Raw genomic sequence first — 20,342 nt, forward strand, 5'->3', positions numbered from 1 at the left:
ACTACTCCTTTAAAGCCGATAAATAGTGGATTCCTTCAGCTGAGACACTTCAGATGCGCACTGTTCAACATGATGGTTCTGAATTGCTTAATTGGAATCACTGTCATATAGGTTACATTAAATTATAATGAGAACATCAAAATTGTGTGTTTGGGTCATGGCTTTTAATTGCGAGACTTTTGTTTTTGTAATCAGGCTGTCAAAAATTATATGAAAATTTGGATTTAGATTTATCGGCCAACATATCGGTTATATATAAGAAAGAAACAACAGGACTCTAGGTTTAAGGGGATTTAATTAGAGCGCAAGAGAGTCACTGGAGCTCCGCCCCCTTTGTGGACCGTCACACACCAGTCCTGATCCGCAGAGCGGCATCATTTTTTATGTAACCAGGTATAAAGAATTATCGGTATCGGTCAAAATTCATGCATAGACAAACACAGTATTCTTCACAGTATGTTAGAGCCACTTATTTACATTTCGAGCATTGTCCTTTATCTAAAATGACGGAGAAAATAGGATTTGAAGACATCCCTTAGTAATCAAAAGATACCGCTCACATCTCTCAAGACTTGCACCGAGTAGATATCATAGCATGACTTTTGTTTCTGGACAGGACTAAATATAGAAATTAATCATCTTGTCACTGCGGTGTCAAGACAGCCTAAGGGAGAAAGAACTTCAATTTGATTCGCTGCCCTTGTACGTCTTATGTCAAACTACATCTCAGTCAGAATACACACATCCAGCATTCATCAACTGCACGTTTTACCATGACCTTGAATAGAGGACATTACCCATTTCTTGCGCACAACACACATGGTTCTGCTCATCTAACCTCTACAACACTATATCAACTTAAACAACTACTAACGGCTGCATATAATGCACTGGTGCTGGAATTAAACCTCCGTTATCAGGCTGATCTCTCCGTCCATTCATCTCTGAAAGCCCTCGCCACCCACAGATTCTCCTCCGAAAGCCCTGATTGCTCAGGTATTGACCAGCGCGAATGAGAGCGAGCTGTAGATGCCCGTCAACGTTAGAATCCTGCACTTTTCAAGGACATGTAACAATGGGTGTCCATCAGCAGAGAGCATGCTGGGACAAAGTGATGTGACAGTTTCCGTCAGTGTGAAGCATACAAAAAGGTCATTACAACACATTAAGTATTGGCCAAAAGTGAAGTCCGGAGGGGATACTTGGGTAACACTTTATTTCGATAGTCCCCTTTAGACATATGTAACTTATGTAACTAACTTTCATTAGAGTATTACTAGACTATCTGCTTAATATCTGCTAAATAACACTTAATTTTGATGCTGAAGTGTAACCGATATTTGTTTTTAACAGTAAACCTATAGGTTTGATTAAAACATCAAAATAATAGGAAAAATTTAAAAAAAAAAATCAATATTTTAAATATGAGGATAAATATTTAAATCATCAAAAAATCATTTACTATCCTCAAATAAGCCGTTATTAAACTATATAAAAATAAAGCGTAACCAATATTTGTTTTAACAGTAAACCTATAAGTTTGATTAAAACATCAAAATAATAGGAAAACTTTTAATTTTTTTTCCCAATATTTTAAATATGAGGATAAATCAAATCATTTACTATCCACAAATAAGCCGTTACTAAACTAAGATATATAAAAATAAAGTGTAACCGATATTTGATTTTAACAGTAAACATATAAGTTTGATATTTAAAACATCAAAATATTAGGAAAAATTATATTTATTTTTTCCACATTTTAAATATGAGGATAAATCAAATCATTTACTATCCTCAAATAAGCTATTACTAAACTAAGATATATAAAAATAAAGTGTAGCCGATATTTGTTTTTTAACAGTAAACCTACAAGTTTGATTAAAACATCAAAATAATAGGAAAACTTTTAATTTTTTCTGTATTTTAAATATGAGGATAAATCAAATCATTTACTATCCACAAATATGCCGTTACTATCCTCAAATCAATTTTGAAGATATATAAAAATAAAGTGTAAACGATATTTGTTTTAAACAGTAAACCTACAAGTTTGATTAAAACATCAAAATAATTGGAAAACTTTTATTTTTTTCTATATTTTAAATATGAGGATAAATCAAATCATTTCCTATCCTCAAATAAGCCGTTACGATCCTCAAATCATTTTTGAAGATAAATAAAAATAAAGTGTAAACGATATTTGATTTTAACAGTAAACCAAGTTTGATTAAAACATCAAAATAATAGGAAAACTTTTTATTTTTCTATATTTTAAATACGAGAATAAATCAAATCATTTACTATCCTCAAATAAGCCGTTACTAAACTAAGATATATAAAAATAAAGTGTAACTGATATTTGTTTTTAACAGTAAACCTATAGGTTTGATTAAAACATCAAAATAATAGGAAAACTTTAAAAAAAAAATTCTATATTTTAAATATGAGGATAAATCAAATCATTTACTATCCACAAATACGCCGTTACTATCCTCAAATCAATTTTGAAGATATATAAAAATAAAGTGTAACCGATATTTGTTTTTAACAGTAAACCCTATAAGTTTGATTAAAACATCAAAATAATAGGAAAACGTTTATTTATTTTTTATATATTTTAAATATGAGGATAAATCAAATCATTTACTATCCACAAATAAGCCATTAAAATACTAATATATATAAAAATAAAGTGTAACCGATATTTGTTTTTAATAATAACCCTATTTTGATTAAAAAAAAAATCAAAACATCAAAATATGAAGAGAAATTTTTTTTTTTTTTTTCAATATTTTAAATATGAGGGAAGAACAAAACACTAAACTTGGTTAACATATTTATCTGAACATATTTATCTATCTTTTTATTCATTGGTTCTCTCTTGTTTTTCACAATCATAATTTCTTTGTATGACAACCTGGCCAAAAAATGTTTCATAGCCTTATTGCAAATTAAGCACAACTACACAAAATTGTAATAATATCTATTTATTACAATATATAATGATGTCGCAGAACCTGATTTCACCAAGTGCAACATGTTCCTGATCCAGGAACATTGCAATCAACCAATCAGATTTGAGGGATAAATGTATGGTTTATTCCAAGTGTAGGCTTACAACCAGAGCTAGGTGCTTCGTTATCAGTGTTATTCATATATCATTTCCTTCTGATATTAGGCTAGGGATAAGTTATTAGGTTTAGGAGTAGGGATATGGTTAGACAGGAATGTTGTTCCAGGATCAACAAAATATGTTTTAATGTGCGAAGATGTCAGTCGGACATCACCTTTGGCCACTAACGTGCATGATAGCCTGCCACTTGATAGCTTGAAGACTATGTCTACCTCCTGACTTCAACATGTGCTGTGAAATTCCAACTGATGCATTGAAGAAATTGGATTGCGCGTTATATGACAGACAACAACCCCATTTGTTAGCAAACGATGCATGTCACGTTAACGTGGTATCTCTGTAAACGATCATAAACCCATTCGCATTCATTACACAGGACATGCTTTATGTGCCTTGAATAGCAGCGGTTTTGGTGTCACCGTCAAATCTTTGACTTTCAGAGGCTGCAGACATTGAAAGACACCAGGGACACTCATTGACATGCTGACGACTGCGTGTGCATGCAAAACAAGCCTGACAATAGACCGCGAGCCAATGCATGAAGACCTGCGTGTGTGTGTCAAATGAATACTGTAAGCTGCTCGATGTCAAAAATAGGGAGAAAGGAAAAAAACAGAGAAAAAACTGTTAAAATCTACAAGGAAAAACATCCGAAAATAATTTTTAACATATATGAGTGATGTTTGCACATGTAAAACTCATCGCCATGTTATTAGAGTGATTCCATGGGTGAACTTTGCTGGTTTTAGAAGATTTATGTCAGTCGGCCGACCAGCTAAACCAGCTAAATAATGACTTAGTCATGCTGGAAGACCAGCTTAAACTAGCTAAGACCAACAACCAGGCGTAGGCTGTCTTAAGATGTCTGTTTTTCCCAGCTGAAGTTGGTTGCTAAAGCATTGTAATAGTGCATTATGTATTTGCGGGTGGTTTCTTACCGGCCCAAGCCTATGATATTCTTGACTTTCGCACTGGTTTTCAGTGGAATGAATAAACATCTATGGACCAAACAGTATGAGGTTGCTCAACAAATGAGTCTCACATACCATAGTGGACGAGGTCAAGAAACTGCAATGCGCTGATGCAGTGAGCTGAGGATCAACACCAATTTGGCTTGCTTCTCAACAGTGACAACACTGCGCCAAAGGGACAACACAGACAGCAGAACTGACATACTCACTCAAAAGCAAAGCGTTAAAGGGCACAACCACCTCTAAGCAAAGCAAACCCTGATTTTAGCATGCAAAAACTGCAGTGCTGGACACTAACAAGGAGTCATCACGCCCCCTGCTGGTTGTAAGCTGGTATCACAATAAATGCATTTATGAAAATCTAACCTCTAAAAGACATTGAGCTTTAGACTCACTCCCTTCAACACTTTCATTTACTATTTAAAGTCTTATGGAGGGCATAATAATGTAAAAGAGCAGGTTGGTGACTTTACAGGTCGTAGTTGAAACAATGATGATATGCAAATAAATTGAAAGTGTTAAAATACATACAAGGACACATATTTGCAATAGAATTACAAACAAAATAATGTGCAATATGGTAACAGAGTGATATTTGTCTTGTTTTTGAAAAACATCTAAAGACGTGCAAGGCTTGCAAATGTTCAACTGCTAAAATATCATTTAAAAATAAATAATGCTGCATGCAGTGTTAATAACGCTCACCTGTACTCGGGTTCAAACGAGCCATGATGACTACTATGATCAGGGTATCGTCACAGATTTCGATTTGATTTCAATTCACAAGCGTGCGGTTCAACTGGCCTATCAAGGCAAATCTCTCTTAACTAATGGTGTAAAGTAAACTATACAGGGAGGCGAATTTGGTACATTACTATAATACTAAAGGTTGCAATAAATTAAGAGTGAAAGAAAGAAAGTTATAGAAGTTTGAGTTTATGAAAATGTACAATGTAAACATTTTATTATTCATATTTTGTATGTTGGACTCTAAAACTGCAAAAAAGAAAAAGAAAAAGAAAAAAGGTTGATATCTCAAAAAATGAGCTTTCAGTAAGATTTTGTCTGGGCGCAGTACCAAAGTTTTGACAACCAACTTGTGATCTAAACCACATATTTCCACAACTTTCAAACAATTTATGAAGTAGACATCCTATTCAGAAGTAGTATGGGAAGAAAAAAAGCCCTTTGAAGCTGCACTGAAACGGTCTTTTGGACCTTGAACTGTTTGGTTCCCAATGAAGTCCATTATATGGAGAAAATCCTGGAATGTTTTCATCAAAAAACTTAATTTCTTTTTGACTGAAGAAAGAAAGACATGGACATCTTGGATGACATGGGGGTGAATAAATTTACAGCAAATTTTTTTTTTTTTTTTTTTTTAAGTGAACTACTCCTTTAAGGGGAAAAGGTTACATGAAAGTAGAAAAAATATATTCAACAAGGATTTTTTTTTTTTTTAGCTAACTAGTTTATGGACATTGAATGAGTTTTCTTAGTTAAGTAACAAGTAACATTACTAGCCCCTTTAACACAGTCTTTAATGGTAATTTTACAGTAATTTACCAGGATTTCTCTGTGAAAGGGGCTAATGTTGACAAGTGGTTTGTTGATGTCTTCAACGTTATGGCGATTGACACACTGTTTGAGCGATTACACGAGAATAAGGATTTCGATCAATTATAAATGTATCTTTCACCATACCTTCTGATGTTCATTCAAGGTTTATTCCGTGCTGTTAATATCAGTAAAGCAGAAGAGATGGTTCTCGTCACGCGTGCGTTTTGCTTGAACTGAGGCATAGACATATACACTAGACCTCACCTGGGGGTTCTAAGCATGCGTCAAAACCGCCGCCATCTTGGAACAGGGGTCTTGTCATAGGAAGTAGCTAGGTAACGCTGCTATCTCTGCCTTTACTTCGAATTCATTGATGGTGGCGGACTTTTGCGCAGCGTATGAAGTTCACGGATGAAATCTGAACTAGGAAGAATGTTTAAAAAAAAATGTTTTTTTTTCTTTCTGAAATCAATGATAAATACATGTCTGACCGTTGGAACAAACCAAAAAAACAAGAAAAATCGCATTCATGATGATTTATGGCGATTTTATTTGCGTTAGACCTGTGTCTACTACATTGACGCTGATGCATTAAAGTAGAGGGGCTCCCCTGTTTCAAGATGGCGGCTCTATTGACGCATTTGTTCTAATGAACTGCCGTATCCAAGGTGAGGTCTCATGTATATGGCTGCGTCCAAAACCGCATACTCAATGAGTAGGTACTTAATTTCAATAAGTACTTACTCAACGAGCGCTAAAAGAGTAGGTACTTTATAGCCAAATCTCGTTGAGTATGAATGAGAACCGGACATCTGCCATGTTGACGTTATCATGTGACCTACTACGACGTGTTATCATCATATCACAAGCGCAAAGAAATGAACAGCGACACGTTTAATTCTTCTATCTATAAATATCTTGACATTGATGAAACTTTCTCATTTTGTTGTGGTATTGTTGAAGAAACAGCTGATATTTTTTTTTATTAAGAAACCCCCAAATCGTCACCTCTTGAATATATGTTGTTAATTTCTTTATTTTATACCCAAAACGTTTCTCCTTTAAGTTTTCCTCCTTTTCTTGATGAATTTACCTCGTTTCATCCCTCAGACCTATAACAATAAAACAACAACATTTTTCATGTATTATGAAGAACTATTTAAAGATATTTAGCCTTGTTATTGTTCCTTTTTCCTGTATTATGATGTAAACAAACCAATGATCTTTATGTTTTCTGTTTTGTCATTATGACTATTATGGTATCTTTCCATGATCTTGTATGTAATACGTTTATAAGTTTAAATTATGAGTGACAGGTGTACTAACACTTCATAACATCAGTGACTCGACAGCACAACCTAGAACAGTTTTCCTCTGCGTTTGTAATGTCTGCACAAAGGAGACGGGCAGCTGCTCGAAGATCTCTTTTGGAGAAAACTGTTGATTTTATACTCGAAAAATGTAAGTATCACTCCTTAAAAATTAATATTACCTCAGAATGAATTGCATTGTTAGCCCACCCCAAAACTTAAACAAAATAATAATATTAAATGCTGACCAATACTTAATTATATAACTTTTTTATATACTAAAAATATAATTTAATATAACAAGCAAAATGTAATTTGTTTTGTCATATGACAGTTATGCATGAATAAATTTATATTCATAAATGCAGTGAAACATCTCAATTATCAGTCAATCGATGAATTAATGGATACATTAAATAATTCAATTTTATATACTGACAACAATAATAAAAATGAATAAATGAGTAAAAGAACAAATAAAAGTAACCATCACAATAAACAAATGCATTATACAAGTCAACAACACATGAAACAAAGCTTTATTCAAACTACAAACATGTATTTACAGGGCTGAACACCATAACCTACTGCCGACTCAACACAGCGGTTCCCATTCTGCGGCTTTATTCTGATGAATTCACCAGAGGGGACTGTGCCTTCGTCCCGGAGCTTGTTGCTGCGCTGCGCTTCACAATCTGAGGCAATAAGGGCAGGTGGAGAGATAGAGGGTCTTGTAAGGGCAGGTGGACAGATGGAGCATCTCATCCATGGCACCACTTCCAGGATGCAGCTCTAGGCTCCTCATCCTCAGTGCTCACACCAGTCTGCAGACATTTCAGATCCTACAAAAATGCACAAACATTATACAAAAGCAGTAATTTTAACACAATGTCATTTGATTTATGTATTAAAAATAACCTTACTTTATATTTGAGTAAAATCCCTAAAACAAATGCTGCCATCATCTTTCCTTGCAGGTCCTGCTCCACCACAAAAGCTATGCAGCAAATGCACAGAAATCAAGAATCAGAAAAGTGTTGTAATTTCTCGACTTGAAATTTGTACAATAATTCAAATAAACTACAATTTAAGATTGAATAGATTTTGTTATCCATTTCTGTAGTATACTCACTCAGAGCCTTTCATGACAGCATTCAGCATCATGAGCCTCTCCAGCAGATAAACACACGCGTGTTCTTCTGTCCCTGTAACATACAGACAAGATTCACATTACGAGTTCAACACTGAATTTACATGCTGAGGTTGATGTGTTAACTCACTTTTAATCCAACTTAAATGTTCCTCAATATATCAACACTAATAAGGGACAAATTAAATATAACATATTTAGTTACTTTATAGATTTGTTTATTTACCTTATTTACAGTACATTTGTCTAATGTAAGTAGTGTTGACAACAGTGAATTATCCTTCATATTAATAGCACACATAACGTTACATCACTCAGATGTATTTTTCATGTTGGGATGTGCTCATCTGCAATACTTAAACAATATTTTCATTTCAGATGTAAATAGACATTTTAAATAAGCGTATTTAAGATGTAACGTTATATGGTTAAGTAAATCCATTTTAGAAACTTACGTGTAGCGTACTTACTGGAGCTCCCCAGTTTAACTAACTAATAAAACATGTGTTTACAGCAAAATCACAACTATACTATACTGTCTAAGTCCTTTAGACCTTCAACAGTTAAAACGTTTACTCTATAGTAGTTTAACACATACGATTTAAACACAAGAAACCGTGTTTACTCACATTTGAAAACCCCTGCTGATCTCCGATGTTGATAATGACGTATGCTCTCCCGTGGCCTCCTGGGATAGAAGAGTATCAATCGGATGAACACTCAAAAATCGGGGCGAAAGCAGGAGATCATCCGGGAACTTCTCGCCTACTCTTTTATGAGTACTGAGGTTTCGGACATACTACTCCTTTCAAATACTGTTTTCCCCTACTATATAGTACGAAAGTAGGAATATTCGGACGTACTATAAGTATACGTATGCCCTAATCTCGCGATAATTAGTACGTCACTCTGGTAATTCTCGCCTACTCTTTTATGGATACTAAGGATTTGGACATACTTATTCGCTCGCCTACTGCTTTTTCCATACTATATAGTAGGGAAGTATGCGGTTTTGGACGCAGCCTGGGTCTATGGAACTGAGGTACTGCGATCTGTCACGTGACATAAAAGAGCGCCAAAACGTTGCTTTTTGTTTGAATTTTAACCACACACACACACACACACACACACACAAATAATAATAAGATGCATAATTCGAAAGCGGAGTAACAAAACAAATAACACATTTTATTGCGATTTATGGGTTAGTTAGGCACGCTATTAAGTTTTGTTTTTAAAAGACTTTTTTCATTGAAAGGAGTAATTAAAATAGAAAAATAGATATTAACCCAACCCAGCTACTGCATCAAGTGTCCATTTTCCAGGTAAAACCACATATTACAGTTTTGATTTTCAAGATCTTTATTGAAATTCTAAATGCGTGTAATATTCATCTTACAGTAAAAAAACAAGGGAAAAAAAACATAATAATGAGTGCTTGTTGAAGCCCTGAAGGGGTAATTATGAAGCATAGCATCTAAAACAGCACTTTAGATTAAGAGACATGTTTCCGTTGCTGTGAAAAAGAAAAGGTGAGTTAAAAAAACAAATCTTCAGTCAAAATTAAGTACTCTTAATGAAAACTCTCCAGAACTACATGCCTCTGTAACCACTTGAAGCAACTTTACAGCAACGAAGAAAAAGAAATAAGGATTCCACACACTTATCGTGCTACGTTTGTGCAAGTGACGAAATTAAAGAATAGTTTTAACAGGCGGAAAATAGGTTTTCGTTAACTTAATGAACAGAAAAAAATGGATTAAGACTAAAAATTCAGGCATTTCCAAAACCCTTACAAGTTTACTTGTAGGCCTCAAACATTTCTAAAAATAATTCAGTATTGCATACAAATGCAGTCAGAACCAATAATGAAAAACTAATCGGTACAGAGTAATCAGACTGTCACCGCTCTAGGAATGAAAGAACACAAAGATGTCAATAGTTACACAAGCGTTACCAGCAAACTGTGTTGAACAAGCTGAGCAGATTTTGAAAACACCACATTTATAAAGCTGCATATGAGATCTTAAATCATACCAACAATCATAAGTGTGTATATGGCAAATAAATAAATGGCATCCAGGATGTTTGTTCAAAGAAAACAATTCCATAGAAATTTGATGCATGGTGCCTTTTTCATGAAGAGTTTAGGGTTAAAGTATGGCAGAAAGCTTTTGTGCAGCTTTTAGCCTTTGACACAGGAAGTAGTCTGAGAATACATTTTCCAGATCTCTTGAATTTAGGGAAAAGCTACAGTACAAAATTAAGGCCACGGCTCTTTCCCCCTTAAGAACCGTTCTCGCTTTTTGCTTGTTTGGAAACTGGTGCTCCATTATCTTGTCCATTCGAATCAAGGGGTCTCTTCTTTGGACTGGCGGGTGCTGTTGAAGGGGAAAATACATTTATGTTTTCATATTTTTCGAACTTAAAAGCAAACTCGGCATTTATTTACTCAACATTAAAAAAATATAAAGCCATACAAATCCACTGCATGAAGGGAAAGTCAACAATTACATATAACATCTTTAGTGTTGTCTACACAGAACAGAGTGGAAATTATTTAAATAAATTCTTTGTTGCAAAATAAGATGATTTATAATTTTTATAAGGCTTTGTCTTAAGTACAGAATATAATTATGTCTCTAAATGATTTTAAAAAAATTATAATTACTAGTCATGAGAACTTAGAGGTAAAGAATTTATATAATAATAATAATAATAATAATAATATATATATATATATATATATATACATATAATAAAAAGAAATTCTATTTAAACTAAATAAATTATATTATAATAGTATTTTATTTTATATTGTTAAAACTAAAACACCCACATATGTGACACCAATTTACCTTCATCTCCCTCATCGTCACTATCAAACTTGGTCTTCTTTCCCCTGAACTGGGTCTGTTCTCGTCCTCCTCGGTCTCTGCGGCCTCCCCTGCCTCTTCCACGACCCCTGTGACCTCCTGCAATTATAGGATACGGCGTGGAACAAGTGCACATGTTTTAAAAAAGGGAGATCATATGGGTTCAAATCCATGTGCATGTCTTTACTGTGTCCTGTGAATTACCTCTGCCTTGTTTGCGTCTGTTAATGGACTCCTGCTGATCCTCGATGATTTTCTTCAGCATCTCCATCTCGGTGTCTCCCTCAAGTACCTCCCACTGAACAACATGGTCTTTAACCTTCGGATCCTCCCCTGCCTTAGCTTCGCGGACTTTCTGCAGGGCATCCTTGGCGTTTGAGTGAAACAGGATGGTGCCCTGAGGAGAACATCAAACAGGTATTAATACAATTATTTACTTTATATGATTTTGTCAGTAATATGTGAAGCACTCTCTGTTCTCACCTCTTTTGCTCCTCTGGTGAAATCAATCCATTTAATTTGGGCATGATCAGAAAACACCGTGTGAAAATCTTCTCTCGAGGTCTGACCCAATTCACCGGAGAACTTCAGCAGACAGCCTCTCTGATCATTCAGGGATTTCTGGGTAAAAAGAAGAGTGATATTATTAAATATGACCTATTATGCACTCTTTCAAAGTCTTGAGTTTCTTTTTTTTGGGGGGGGTCTACTAGAATAGGTTTTTATGCTTTATTTCTCATATTTGACATTAGCAAAATAAGAAAAATTAAAGAAAAGCACAACATGCTTTGGTCGGCTGCACCAGTGTGTTGTGATTGGTCACTCGCTTCTAGTGTTTTGGAAATGTCACCGCCTTTAACATAACCACAACTTTCAACATTACACGCTAAAAAAAATCATCATGTACAGTATGTTAGACCCTATACAGACCAAGCTACTGAAAAAGATGCTTCCAGAAGTTATTAATTCATCATTGGCATTAGAATACAATACATACCAAAAACTTTTAAGCTGGACATTATTAAACCTCTCATTAAAAAACACACAACTTGATCCTAGAGAACAGGCCCATGCCGAATCTCCCTTTTCTGCAAAAAAACACTGGAAAACCTCACAATTATGTTTCTTCTTAGAAAGAAATTGTATCTGTGAGGATTTTTAGTCAGGATTTAGACCGTATCATAGTACGGAGAATGCTCTTATTAGAGTTACTAATGATTTGCTCTTATTCGATCAAGGTTGTATTTTTTGCTATTAGTGCTACATTTGATTCCATCAACCACAACGTTATTTAAAATAGAAACAAATAACGTTGGCAGTAGTAGAAGTGCATTGGCATGTTCAAATCATATTTATCCGACTGTTTTCAGTTTGTACTTTGTAGCAGTAAATGAAGAGTTGTCACTCATGAGTACCTCAAGGCTCAGTACTAGGACCGTTGCTTTTCCCTGCTCATGCTATTATTAGGAAGCATGGCGTTAGCTTTCTCTGCTGGTGTTAGTTACACTGACGATACTCAGCTCTATGTTTCTTCACGCCCTGACGAAACACTCCAGTTCACAAAATAACTGAATGCATAGTTGATAAAAAAATTGGATGACTAGTATTTTAGTAATATTTCCTTCTGAATTCTGAAAAATAAATTATTATTATTATAATTAAAAATTATTTTAATTATTGGACAAAAAGGTAATAAGCTAGAATACTGTCTAACACTTGATGGCTGTTCTATCAAGTCTTCGTCGTCCGTTAGGAACCTAGGTGTGCTCTTTGATACCAATTTTGTATTTGAAAGCCATGTTTCTAGCATCTGTAAAACCATCTTAAAAATATATCTAAATTACAACATATTCTCTCAATAACAAATCCAGAAAAATTAGTTAATTGCATTTATAATGGTGTGGTGAGCTTTGGCGCAGTGGATGAGACACATGCCTTTGGTGTGAGAGACCTGGGTTCGAATCCACTGTGAGAAACCAATGGGTCCCTACACTTTTTTGGGAAATAGGCTCATTTTACAACTCCCTCAGGGTTAAACGTTTGAGTTTTACCGTTTTCTAATCCATCAAGCCAATTTTCTGATATTTAGAAGAATATCAGTAACCAGACAGTTTCTGGTCTCATTGACTTCCATAGTAGGAAAAAAAATATACTATGGAAGTCAATGAGACCAGAAACTATCTGGTTACTGATATTTGTCTAAATATCAGAAAATCAGCTGAATGGATTCGAAAACGGTAAAACGCAACTGTTTAGTTGTAAAATGAGCCTATTTCCAAAAAAAATGTAGTATCCCTTTAACTCCTAGTTGCTCCAGAGGCGTGCGACCTCTGACATATATAGCAATTGTAAGTCGCTTTGGATAAAAGCATCAGCTAAATGAATAAATGTAACGTAAATATAATGTAAATGTCATGACCTCAGGGCTCGATTATTGTAATGCTCTAATGGGTGTTTGCCCTGCACGCTTAATAAACAAACTCCAGCTGGTCCAAAACGCAGCAGCTCGAGTTCTTACTAGAACCAGGAAGTATCGCAGCCCTGAACGCCAGCAGAGGCCGTGTCTACTAGAACAATTCCTTGAAGACCTTGTTGATATGACAGCCATCAGCACAGATCCTCAGCAAAGACCCCAAGAACCAGACAAGTCCTCCACACAGACCCCTATGACCAGCGTCAGCTCCATACCAGCTTGATGAAACCGATCTTCAAGCAGAAGGAACTGGATGAAATATTTTGAAAGCTTCCGATCCACAATCTGACTTGCAGCCTGAATTATAAACACACCGTGCTCTTTGGTTGGCCAGAGGAGAATTGGCCCCCTGACTAAGCCTGGTTTCTCCCAAGGTTTTTTTTCTCCATATCAGTCACCCAATGGAGTTTGGGTTTCTTGCCACTGTCGCCTCTGGCTTGCTTAGTTGGGGACACTTAAGATTCAACAATATTATTAATCTGAATGTACCGACACCATTGTATGAGAACATCAGTTTTCTGCAGAGCTCCTTTATGAAATGAGTTAAATTCAGTTATAATGTACTTTACACCGAAATGAATCAACACCGAACTCATTTTAACTGAGTAATGACCGTTTACTATTGTCTTTTTAGAGCTGCTTTAAAGCAGAATTGAATCTGTTTGCATCACTGTAAAGCTGCTTTGAGATGATATGTATTGTATCTAGCGCTATATAAATAAAGGTGATGCCTTGAAAATGTAAAAAAATTTAATTTTAACACAAAAATCTTTTATTTGAGTTTTTGTATGAAACTCACCAGCTCTTCTTCTTCAGCTTGTTTCTGCTTGTCCTCCTTATCACTGAAATGCACAAGTTTACCAATTATAACATTTAAGATCTCATCTCACTTTTTAGTAGAAAATATTTATTGTTGTGCATTACCATTTTGCTTTAGCTTTTGCTTCCGATCGATTTTGCTTCCTCTCTGAGATCTTTTTAGTAAAGTAGGCCTCTCTACAGACGAAGGTCAAAGGTTAACACCTCTTACACCAGTATATTCAATGCCATTCAGTTACTAGGTAAACATGGAATGCCAAATGGGGAACTAAACTGCAAAAGCACCTACTTCATCATAACGATCATCTCGTTCCCTTTGTACTCTTTGACGTCGGCACGTTCGACAAAAGCTTTGGCGGCCTCTTCAGATTCCAGAACCGCAAAGATTGATCCCTGCAGACGACAGCAAAAGTGCAGAGCTCAGTATTGATAAGGTAGACAGCACATAGCTACAGTTTTCATATACTAAAGGGGTTGTAAAACACCATTTTCACAAGACGTAAAATAATTTGTGATATGTCTGGCCCTTTAAATGCAAATGAGCTGCTGTAGGGGGCGGGGTTGACACAAAAGCAACTAAAGTCGTTATTTTTGTTTGTTTTATTTTTGCGCACAAAAAGTATTCTCGTCGCTTGATAAAGTTAAGATTGAGCCACTAAAGTCACTTGGACTGTTTTAACGATGTATTTAATAACTTTTCGAGGACAGCAAGTTTCAATTCCTCAAGAAGCCTATGAACTAGTATGCAGGAAGGATCCAGCTCTCAGATTTCATCAAAAATATCTTAATTCGTGCTCTGAAGATGAACAAAGTTCTTACTAGGTTGTAACAACATGAGGGTGAGTAACTACTGACAGAATTTTCATTTTTGGGTGAACTATCCCTTTAACTAAGGGCATTTTAGACCTGTATATTGTTTGCTTTGTTCCGAGACCTTGTAAATTTGTTACAATGTTGTATTTTCTTCTTGGTTAGGTTCACTTTCACAAGGCAACATTTCAAAGAGTACAAGAGTCACATGTGAGTAAAAACTGTCCTGTGTGGATCTGAACGTGATTGCCATGTTCATACGCCTAAACTAACCGAATTAAAGGGAGAAAATGCACCACGTTCTGAAGCAAAAGCCCAAAAACTAAATTTTTCCTTAATTGAGAAGCTTTTCTTTTTCGATCACAATTTCTGTTTCAAGAGAACTCTGACTTTCTTAAAACCCTTACTTTGAAAGTCTTCAGGGGTCCTTTCCTCATGTAGATGTTCTCGACTGTTCCTTTATCAGCGAACCACTCTTTCACCTCATCCAGTGTAGTTTCAAGAGGAAAACCTTTCTGTTGAATTTAAACATTCACAACAGTCAACAAAATGCAGAATGTGGGTATAGTATCCTATTGTAGGATTCAAAAACAGAACAAGACAACGTTCAAATATTATTATAAGCAGTTTGCTTTAGAGCAAAGGCAACAAGGGTAGGCAAAAAGATGACTTAAAGTCATTGTTCCCATGCGCTCACCATGTAGATGGATTTGTGTTTGAGCGCGTCCTTGTATTCCTCACTGTACTCTGGAATAGGTTTGCTCGGGTTTCGCCTTATTTTAGTTTTGTCTTCGCTGATCTCCAGCAGACCACTTTTAGATTTCTGTAGCGCCTCCACAATGAAGGCTGCTTCTGACGTGAGAGTCTTTAATCTGCAAGGAAAAATTACAAAAAATGGGACACAACCACAGCAAAGCTGCATGGACTGACACAATGAAGAATCTTCAAATGTAGCCATTTTCTTATTTAAGTCATTTATGCAACCATACTTTGATTTGTCTCATACTTTGTGTGAGAAACATACCAAAATTCAAGCTATTAAATTGACTGTAAACTCTCCATTGCAGCTCAAATGTAATTTTCCTTCAAAAATGTTTGGCACGACACATCCAAAGAAGCCACACATACATTCAAATGCGAGTGAGAAAGACATTCGTGAGCTAAACTTCACTTTGTTCCTCGCATGGCTCCATAAGAACATACATTGTACATATGCATACAACATATAGTTAATTTATTGTGCATGATGAAGTTTATAGTGTTCTTCTGTCCATTCAAGATTTTCAAGATATTAAAGGGTTAAATGCTGTGCTGTCATTTGTATGTTAGCCTAAAAAACAGCTTAATTTAGCAAAACAATTTCAAGAACATTGTGAGATATCATACAGGCCAATGTTTGCTTCTTCAAACCATTATAATAAAGGCTTTGTGAACCTGCACAGTGCACAGCTTTTCCAGTTCATATAAATTTGAACCACATTTTGCATCATATGAATGCCAATGAAAGAAGATCGAGCCAATCAGAGTAGGCGTGGGGAGGAGCGACACGTGTGGCCCCGCCCAGTTCTGCAAGCTGCAGCCAGGTGTACTTGATTTATTCAGAAACATGATGCATTTCTTTTGCAATTACCTATTAAATTTGAGCATTGTCTCCAGAGTGACCCAGCCGTCATCTAACTGCATCTGCTCCTTCAGAAACTTGTCTCGGGGGAGATTGTGGTCACCGAAATAGTACTAAACACAGACCGAAACATTGATTATTATTCACGTCACTGGTATGAACGACGGCTTGGAAAGATAACATGCTTATGATTAACGTTATCTCACCTCAATCTGTTCTGCCACTTTCTTCTCCAGAGGAGACATTTCCTGATTGTCTGCCATCTCTGCTAGGATGATAAACAAGACTTTCTTGCAAACGTTCAAAAGTCTGAACACATATTATTTATTTTTTTGCATGTTCTATCAAAATGTTACGTCACAACCTATATTATCGTGAAAAAAAACTCACAAGAACATTGATTTCCAAACCACGTGTGAGTAACGTTACAGCAGAACTCGTGCATGCACTATTTATTTTAATAGAAATGTTGAAAACTTGAAGTTTATAAACCCAGTTTTTAACAGCACTAAACATACGCTGTGTGAATAATATATATAATTCAGTCAACAGCAGTTATAAGTGTTTATAAATCATGTACGCCACGCGCGCCACATGTCACAGAACGATAACGATACTGAACAAAATGTCACGCGCTCAATCCGTCAAATGTATGAAACATCGCAACAGCCTAAATATCAGTGAAAGCAAGAAAAAAATGACATACTCACTTTCCTTGTGTTCTGAATCTGTCTGATCTCAATGAAACGCCACACTAAACGATATCCGATTCCGACAGTGGGTCAAGTATGGCGTCGCGCGGTTATGATGTCACGCAGAGACTGGGGAGATTGGGAAATTGAGTACAACACGGAATACACTCATCTCCTAGCTTTTTCAGTTTGAGAATATTCATTTGGTAAACATTGTTGATCTTTTATAAAATATCTTTAAAGGAGTATTCACTTTTAAAAAAAAATTTTGCTGATAAATTTACTCAACCCCATGTCATCCAAGATGTCCATGTCATTCTTTCTTCAGTCGAAAAGAAATGAACAAAAGACAGGCCATAACTTTTTTTTTAAATTCCTTTTTAATGGGACACTAAACATGTGTGTCACAAGTACAAAGGACACAAGATGTGTTGTAAATATTAACAGGAACAAGGTCTTAGTTTAGGTCAATATGGCGATGATCTAGTCATATAAATGGATTTGTTCAGATCCAAGTTTCCCTGTAAACAGTCATATAAACCAACACTGAAATCCATAATCTCCTCAATTCATCTCTGTTTGCTTTGAATACAACACTCTGCATTTCCAACACACATCTAAAATTCAGGTTTATTCAAGAAGAAGCATTCACAGCACTGTTAATCTACATCAAGAGCAGCAAGTCTGACACTTTATATGCTGTCAGAATACATGACCCGGATGGCTTTATAAACACCGCTGGTGTCCAGAAAAAAATAGGAGTCAAAAGTCTGAGACCATACTGAAAATCTGGAAATAAATAGTCTGAGCATTTCAATAATAATAATAATAGGTTGTGCTGTATACAATTTAAAAAATTCAAATGTTATGTCTTCCTTTTGGAAATAGTTTTAATATTTCAGAATATTTCCAGAATTCATAACTACAGTGGTCTCAGACTTTTCAGGCCCACATTATATATGAAAATATGATACTACTAAGGCAGATTAGGGCTTCCAATAATCATAATAATCTGGTTGTATTATATATTCTAGATTATTTTCATTTTATACTAGTACAAGATAGCAGTGTTAAAGGATTTTGTCACAGCCAGGCTGCATTCATTCATAACATGACATTAATGGCATTCATTTGTGTATTAATAGATATTGATATTAAAGGGGAATTTCTATATCGTGCAAATACATATTTAGCCAGCATGTTAAAACTTTTACATTTGTTCATTTTAACGCTCTACAGCAAACCTCACTGGATTAAATATGAACACCTCAAACTGTTAAATACCTGTTAAATCCTAACAGTGAGCTTATTTTATTTATTAAACCTTCAAGACAAATTGCATTTATACTCTCATAAACACTTACATGTAAATTAAAGTGTCATTTTTAAAAAAATGTGCACCAAACATATACTCAGATATTACACCATGCCCAAATAAATTTATCAAGTAAATTAAGGGATGTTTTTTTTTCTGTTTGTGTGTGTAAATTATCTATAGCCTAATAATAGTTCATGCACATGATGCATTTACTGCAGATTAAACATGTTCTATTGGTTCAGTCTGTCATTATCTCATATAATACTGTATTACTCAATTAGAGCTCGTAGATCCCGGAGGATTTCATTGCCACTGGTCCAGGGCATGATTTTCGCACTGAGATCTTCTGCACCCTCTGAAATGGCTTTGCACAACAGTTTCTCTAGGGTGAATCCTTTCCTAGGCATCGCAATATCCCCTTCTCTCAATTCTTTAATGGGGCAAAAGTCATTTCCTCCATCTCCTATATAGCAAATCCTCTCATAATGCACACCAGCTTTAGCTTGATTCTCTCTGAAATCATGCAGCACTTTCCTCTTGCACAGGTTTATAGGACATTGTGTACAGTCATGCGCGTGGAAGCAGCGCACACTCACGTAGCCGCGCGCATCTATGTTTGCAGGGTTAGTGAAGACGTCATCTATAGCCGACTTTAACCCTGATGCATGCAAAACCCAGTCTATGAAGAGAGTGTTAGAATCGGAGATTATAATGCAGTCGATGTCGCTCTTGTTCTCAGATATGAAGGTCAGGAGCTCGAGCATGCCCTCGGTGAGCGGGATGCTCTCCATGACCGCGCGCATGTGCTCCGGACTCACGGACTGGTCCCCGATGTAGGTCAAGACTCGACCCATATACTCGGTCCATCGGCCTCTCTCGTAGGACTTCTCCACCCAGTCCGGTAACGTCTGGTCGGGGGTGCAGCGGATCACCCATGTGTCGCTGTTGTCATCCACTATAGTGTGGTCAAAGTCGAACACTACTAAGCTCTTCATCCTGCGCTGGGAATTTCACAAAAACACAATATTGACACGATGGATGACGAACAAATGTTCAACGATGCTTTCTCAGCACGTCACGTAACGAGGTGCATGTGAGGAAATCAAATGTGTACCAACCTGAAGCTGCAACCTGAGTGAATTATTCGACTTCGTTACACGGACTGCTGCTTACAACACAAAGCATGATTAGTCACTGCCCGTCTCTGATAGGCTGTGGCTCGCGTCACTCAAACGTCATGCGACGCTCTGATTGGTCGCGCAAATCAACTTGGGGGCGTTCTTGCGTTCTGTTTCCATTCAGTAAACCGAATCAGTTTATTCGAGATGAAACCGGTTTTATCTTACTTATAGACATTGCTAGGAAATCATATTGTTAAAGTGCAGTGCAGTCATAACTATGAAATGCGTCAGGACGATTTATGACTACAAAAATAATTTCAAGCATGAATGAAAAATAGCGTTAGACATACATATATATTCTGGATGTTGGTATTTTATTTTTAATTATTGAGTGATAAAAATTAGACATCCAAAATCCTGTTTGTAAATATGAAAAACCAGATTTTGGATATTTCTATCACTCAATAATTAAAAATAAAATACCA

At 35.8% G+C, this 20,342-nt stretch overlaps 3 protein-coding genes and 1 long non-coding RNA gene across 8 annotated transcripts in view; all 4 read right to left on the reverse strand.

Annotated features, from left to right (window-relative positions):
- sp5b (Sp5 transcription factor b) overlaps window positions 1–5,931 on the reverse strand; it is a 45,931-nt gene extending 40,000 nt beyond the window's left edge. Inside the window, exon 1 of the mRNA XM_039649091.2 lies at window positions 5,812–5,931. Within this exon, the coding sequence (XP_039505025.2) occupies window positions 5,812–5,825 (14 nt within the window). The 5' untranslated portion in view covers window positions 5,826–5,931. The remainder of the gene's footprint in view (window positions 1–5,811) is intronic.
- A 1,374-nt stretch (window positions 5,932–7,305) lies between these two features.
- Window positions 7,306–9,144, reverse strand: LOC120488323 (uncharacterized). The gene is made up of 4 exons (XR_016169429.1): window positions 8,757–9,144; window positions 8,110–8,182; window positions 7,901–7,974; window positions 7,306–7,819 (listed from the first exon to the last, which is right to left on the reverse strand). It is a non-coding gene; the product is annotated as an uncharacterized LOC120488323 (long non-coding RNA).
- Window positions 9,145–10,273: 1,129 nt separating this feature from the next.
- Window positions 10,274–17,555, reverse strand: ssb (small RNA binding exonuclease protection factor La). Of its 4 annotated transcripts, none has more exons than XM_039648808.2 (12): window positions 17,437–17,555; window positions 16,933–16,991; window positions 16,736–16,839; window positions 15,803–15,977; window positions 15,513–15,620; window positions 14,585–14,688; window positions 14,401–14,472; window positions 14,276–14,318; window positions 11,487–11,624; window positions 11,208–11,400; window positions 10,986–11,102; window positions 10,274–10,508 (listed from the first exon to the last, which is right to left on the reverse strand). In XM_039648808.2, the coding sequence occupies exons 2-12, from the start codon at window positions 16,987–16,989 to the stop codon at window positions 10,414–10,416; spliced, it is 1,206 nt and encodes a 401-aa protein (XP_039504742.1). In that variant the 5' UTR covers window positions 16,990–16,991; window positions 17,437–17,555; the 3' UTR covers window positions 10,274–10,413. The 4 variants fall into 4 exon arrangements, with proteins under 4 accessions (XP_039504742.1, XP_039504741.1, XP_039504744.1 ...); XM_039648807.2 differs by having other exon boundaries at window positions 16,933–16,994; window positions 17,437–17,553; XM_039648810.2 differs by having other exon boundaries at window positions 17,433–17,525.
- Window positions 17,556–18,030: 475 nt separating this feature from the next.
- phospho2 (phosphatase, orphan 2) lies at window positions 18,031–19,968 on the reverse strand. Of its 2 annotated transcripts, none has more exons than XM_039648811.2 (2): window positions 19,855–19,968; window positions 18,031–19,737 (listed from the first exon to the last, which is right to left on the reverse strand). In XM_039648811.2, the coding sequence occupies exon 2, from the start codon at window positions 19,729–19,731 to the stop codon at window positions 19,006–19,008; it is 726 nt and encodes a 241-aa protein (XP_039504745.2). In that variant the 5' UTR covers window positions 19,732–19,737; window positions 19,855–19,968; the 3' UTR covers window positions 18,031–19,005. The 2 variants fall into 2 exon arrangements, with proteins under 2 accessions (XP_039504745.2, XP_039504746.2); XM_039648812.2 differs by having other exon boundaries at window positions 18,031–19,732; window positions 19,855–19,960.
- Window positions 19,969–20,342: the final 374 nt, after the last annotated feature.

The sequence above is a fragment of the Pimephales promelas genome, chromosome 8 (assembly GCF_988280905.1).
Source record: "Pimephales promelas chromosome 8, fPimPro1.hap1.1, whole genome shotgun sequence".
In the NCBI taxonomy this organism is placed as follows: Eukaryota; Metazoa; Chordata; class Actinopteri; order Cypriniformes; family Leuciscidae; genus Pimephales; species Pimephales promelas.

Bases quoted from the DNA above. Each gene is read 5' to 3' on its own strand.
- ssb (XM_039648808.2), bottom strand. From the start codon at position 16,989: ATGGCAGACAATCAGGAAATGTCTCCTCTGGAGAAGAAAGTGGCAGAA. The intron at 14,319-14,400 runs GTAATGCACAAC...TGTGCATTTCAG, and splicing joins GCAAAAGCTAAAGCAAAATG to TGATAAGGAGGACAAGCAGA. The intron at 11,401-11,486 runs GTGAGAACAGAG...TGTTCTCCTCAG, and splicing joins TCACCAGAGGAGCAAAAGAG to GGCACCATCCTGTTTCACTC.
- phospho2 (XM_039648811.2), bottom strand. From the start codon at position 19,731: ATGAAGAGCTTAGTAGTGTTCGACTTTGACCACACTATAGTGGATGAC.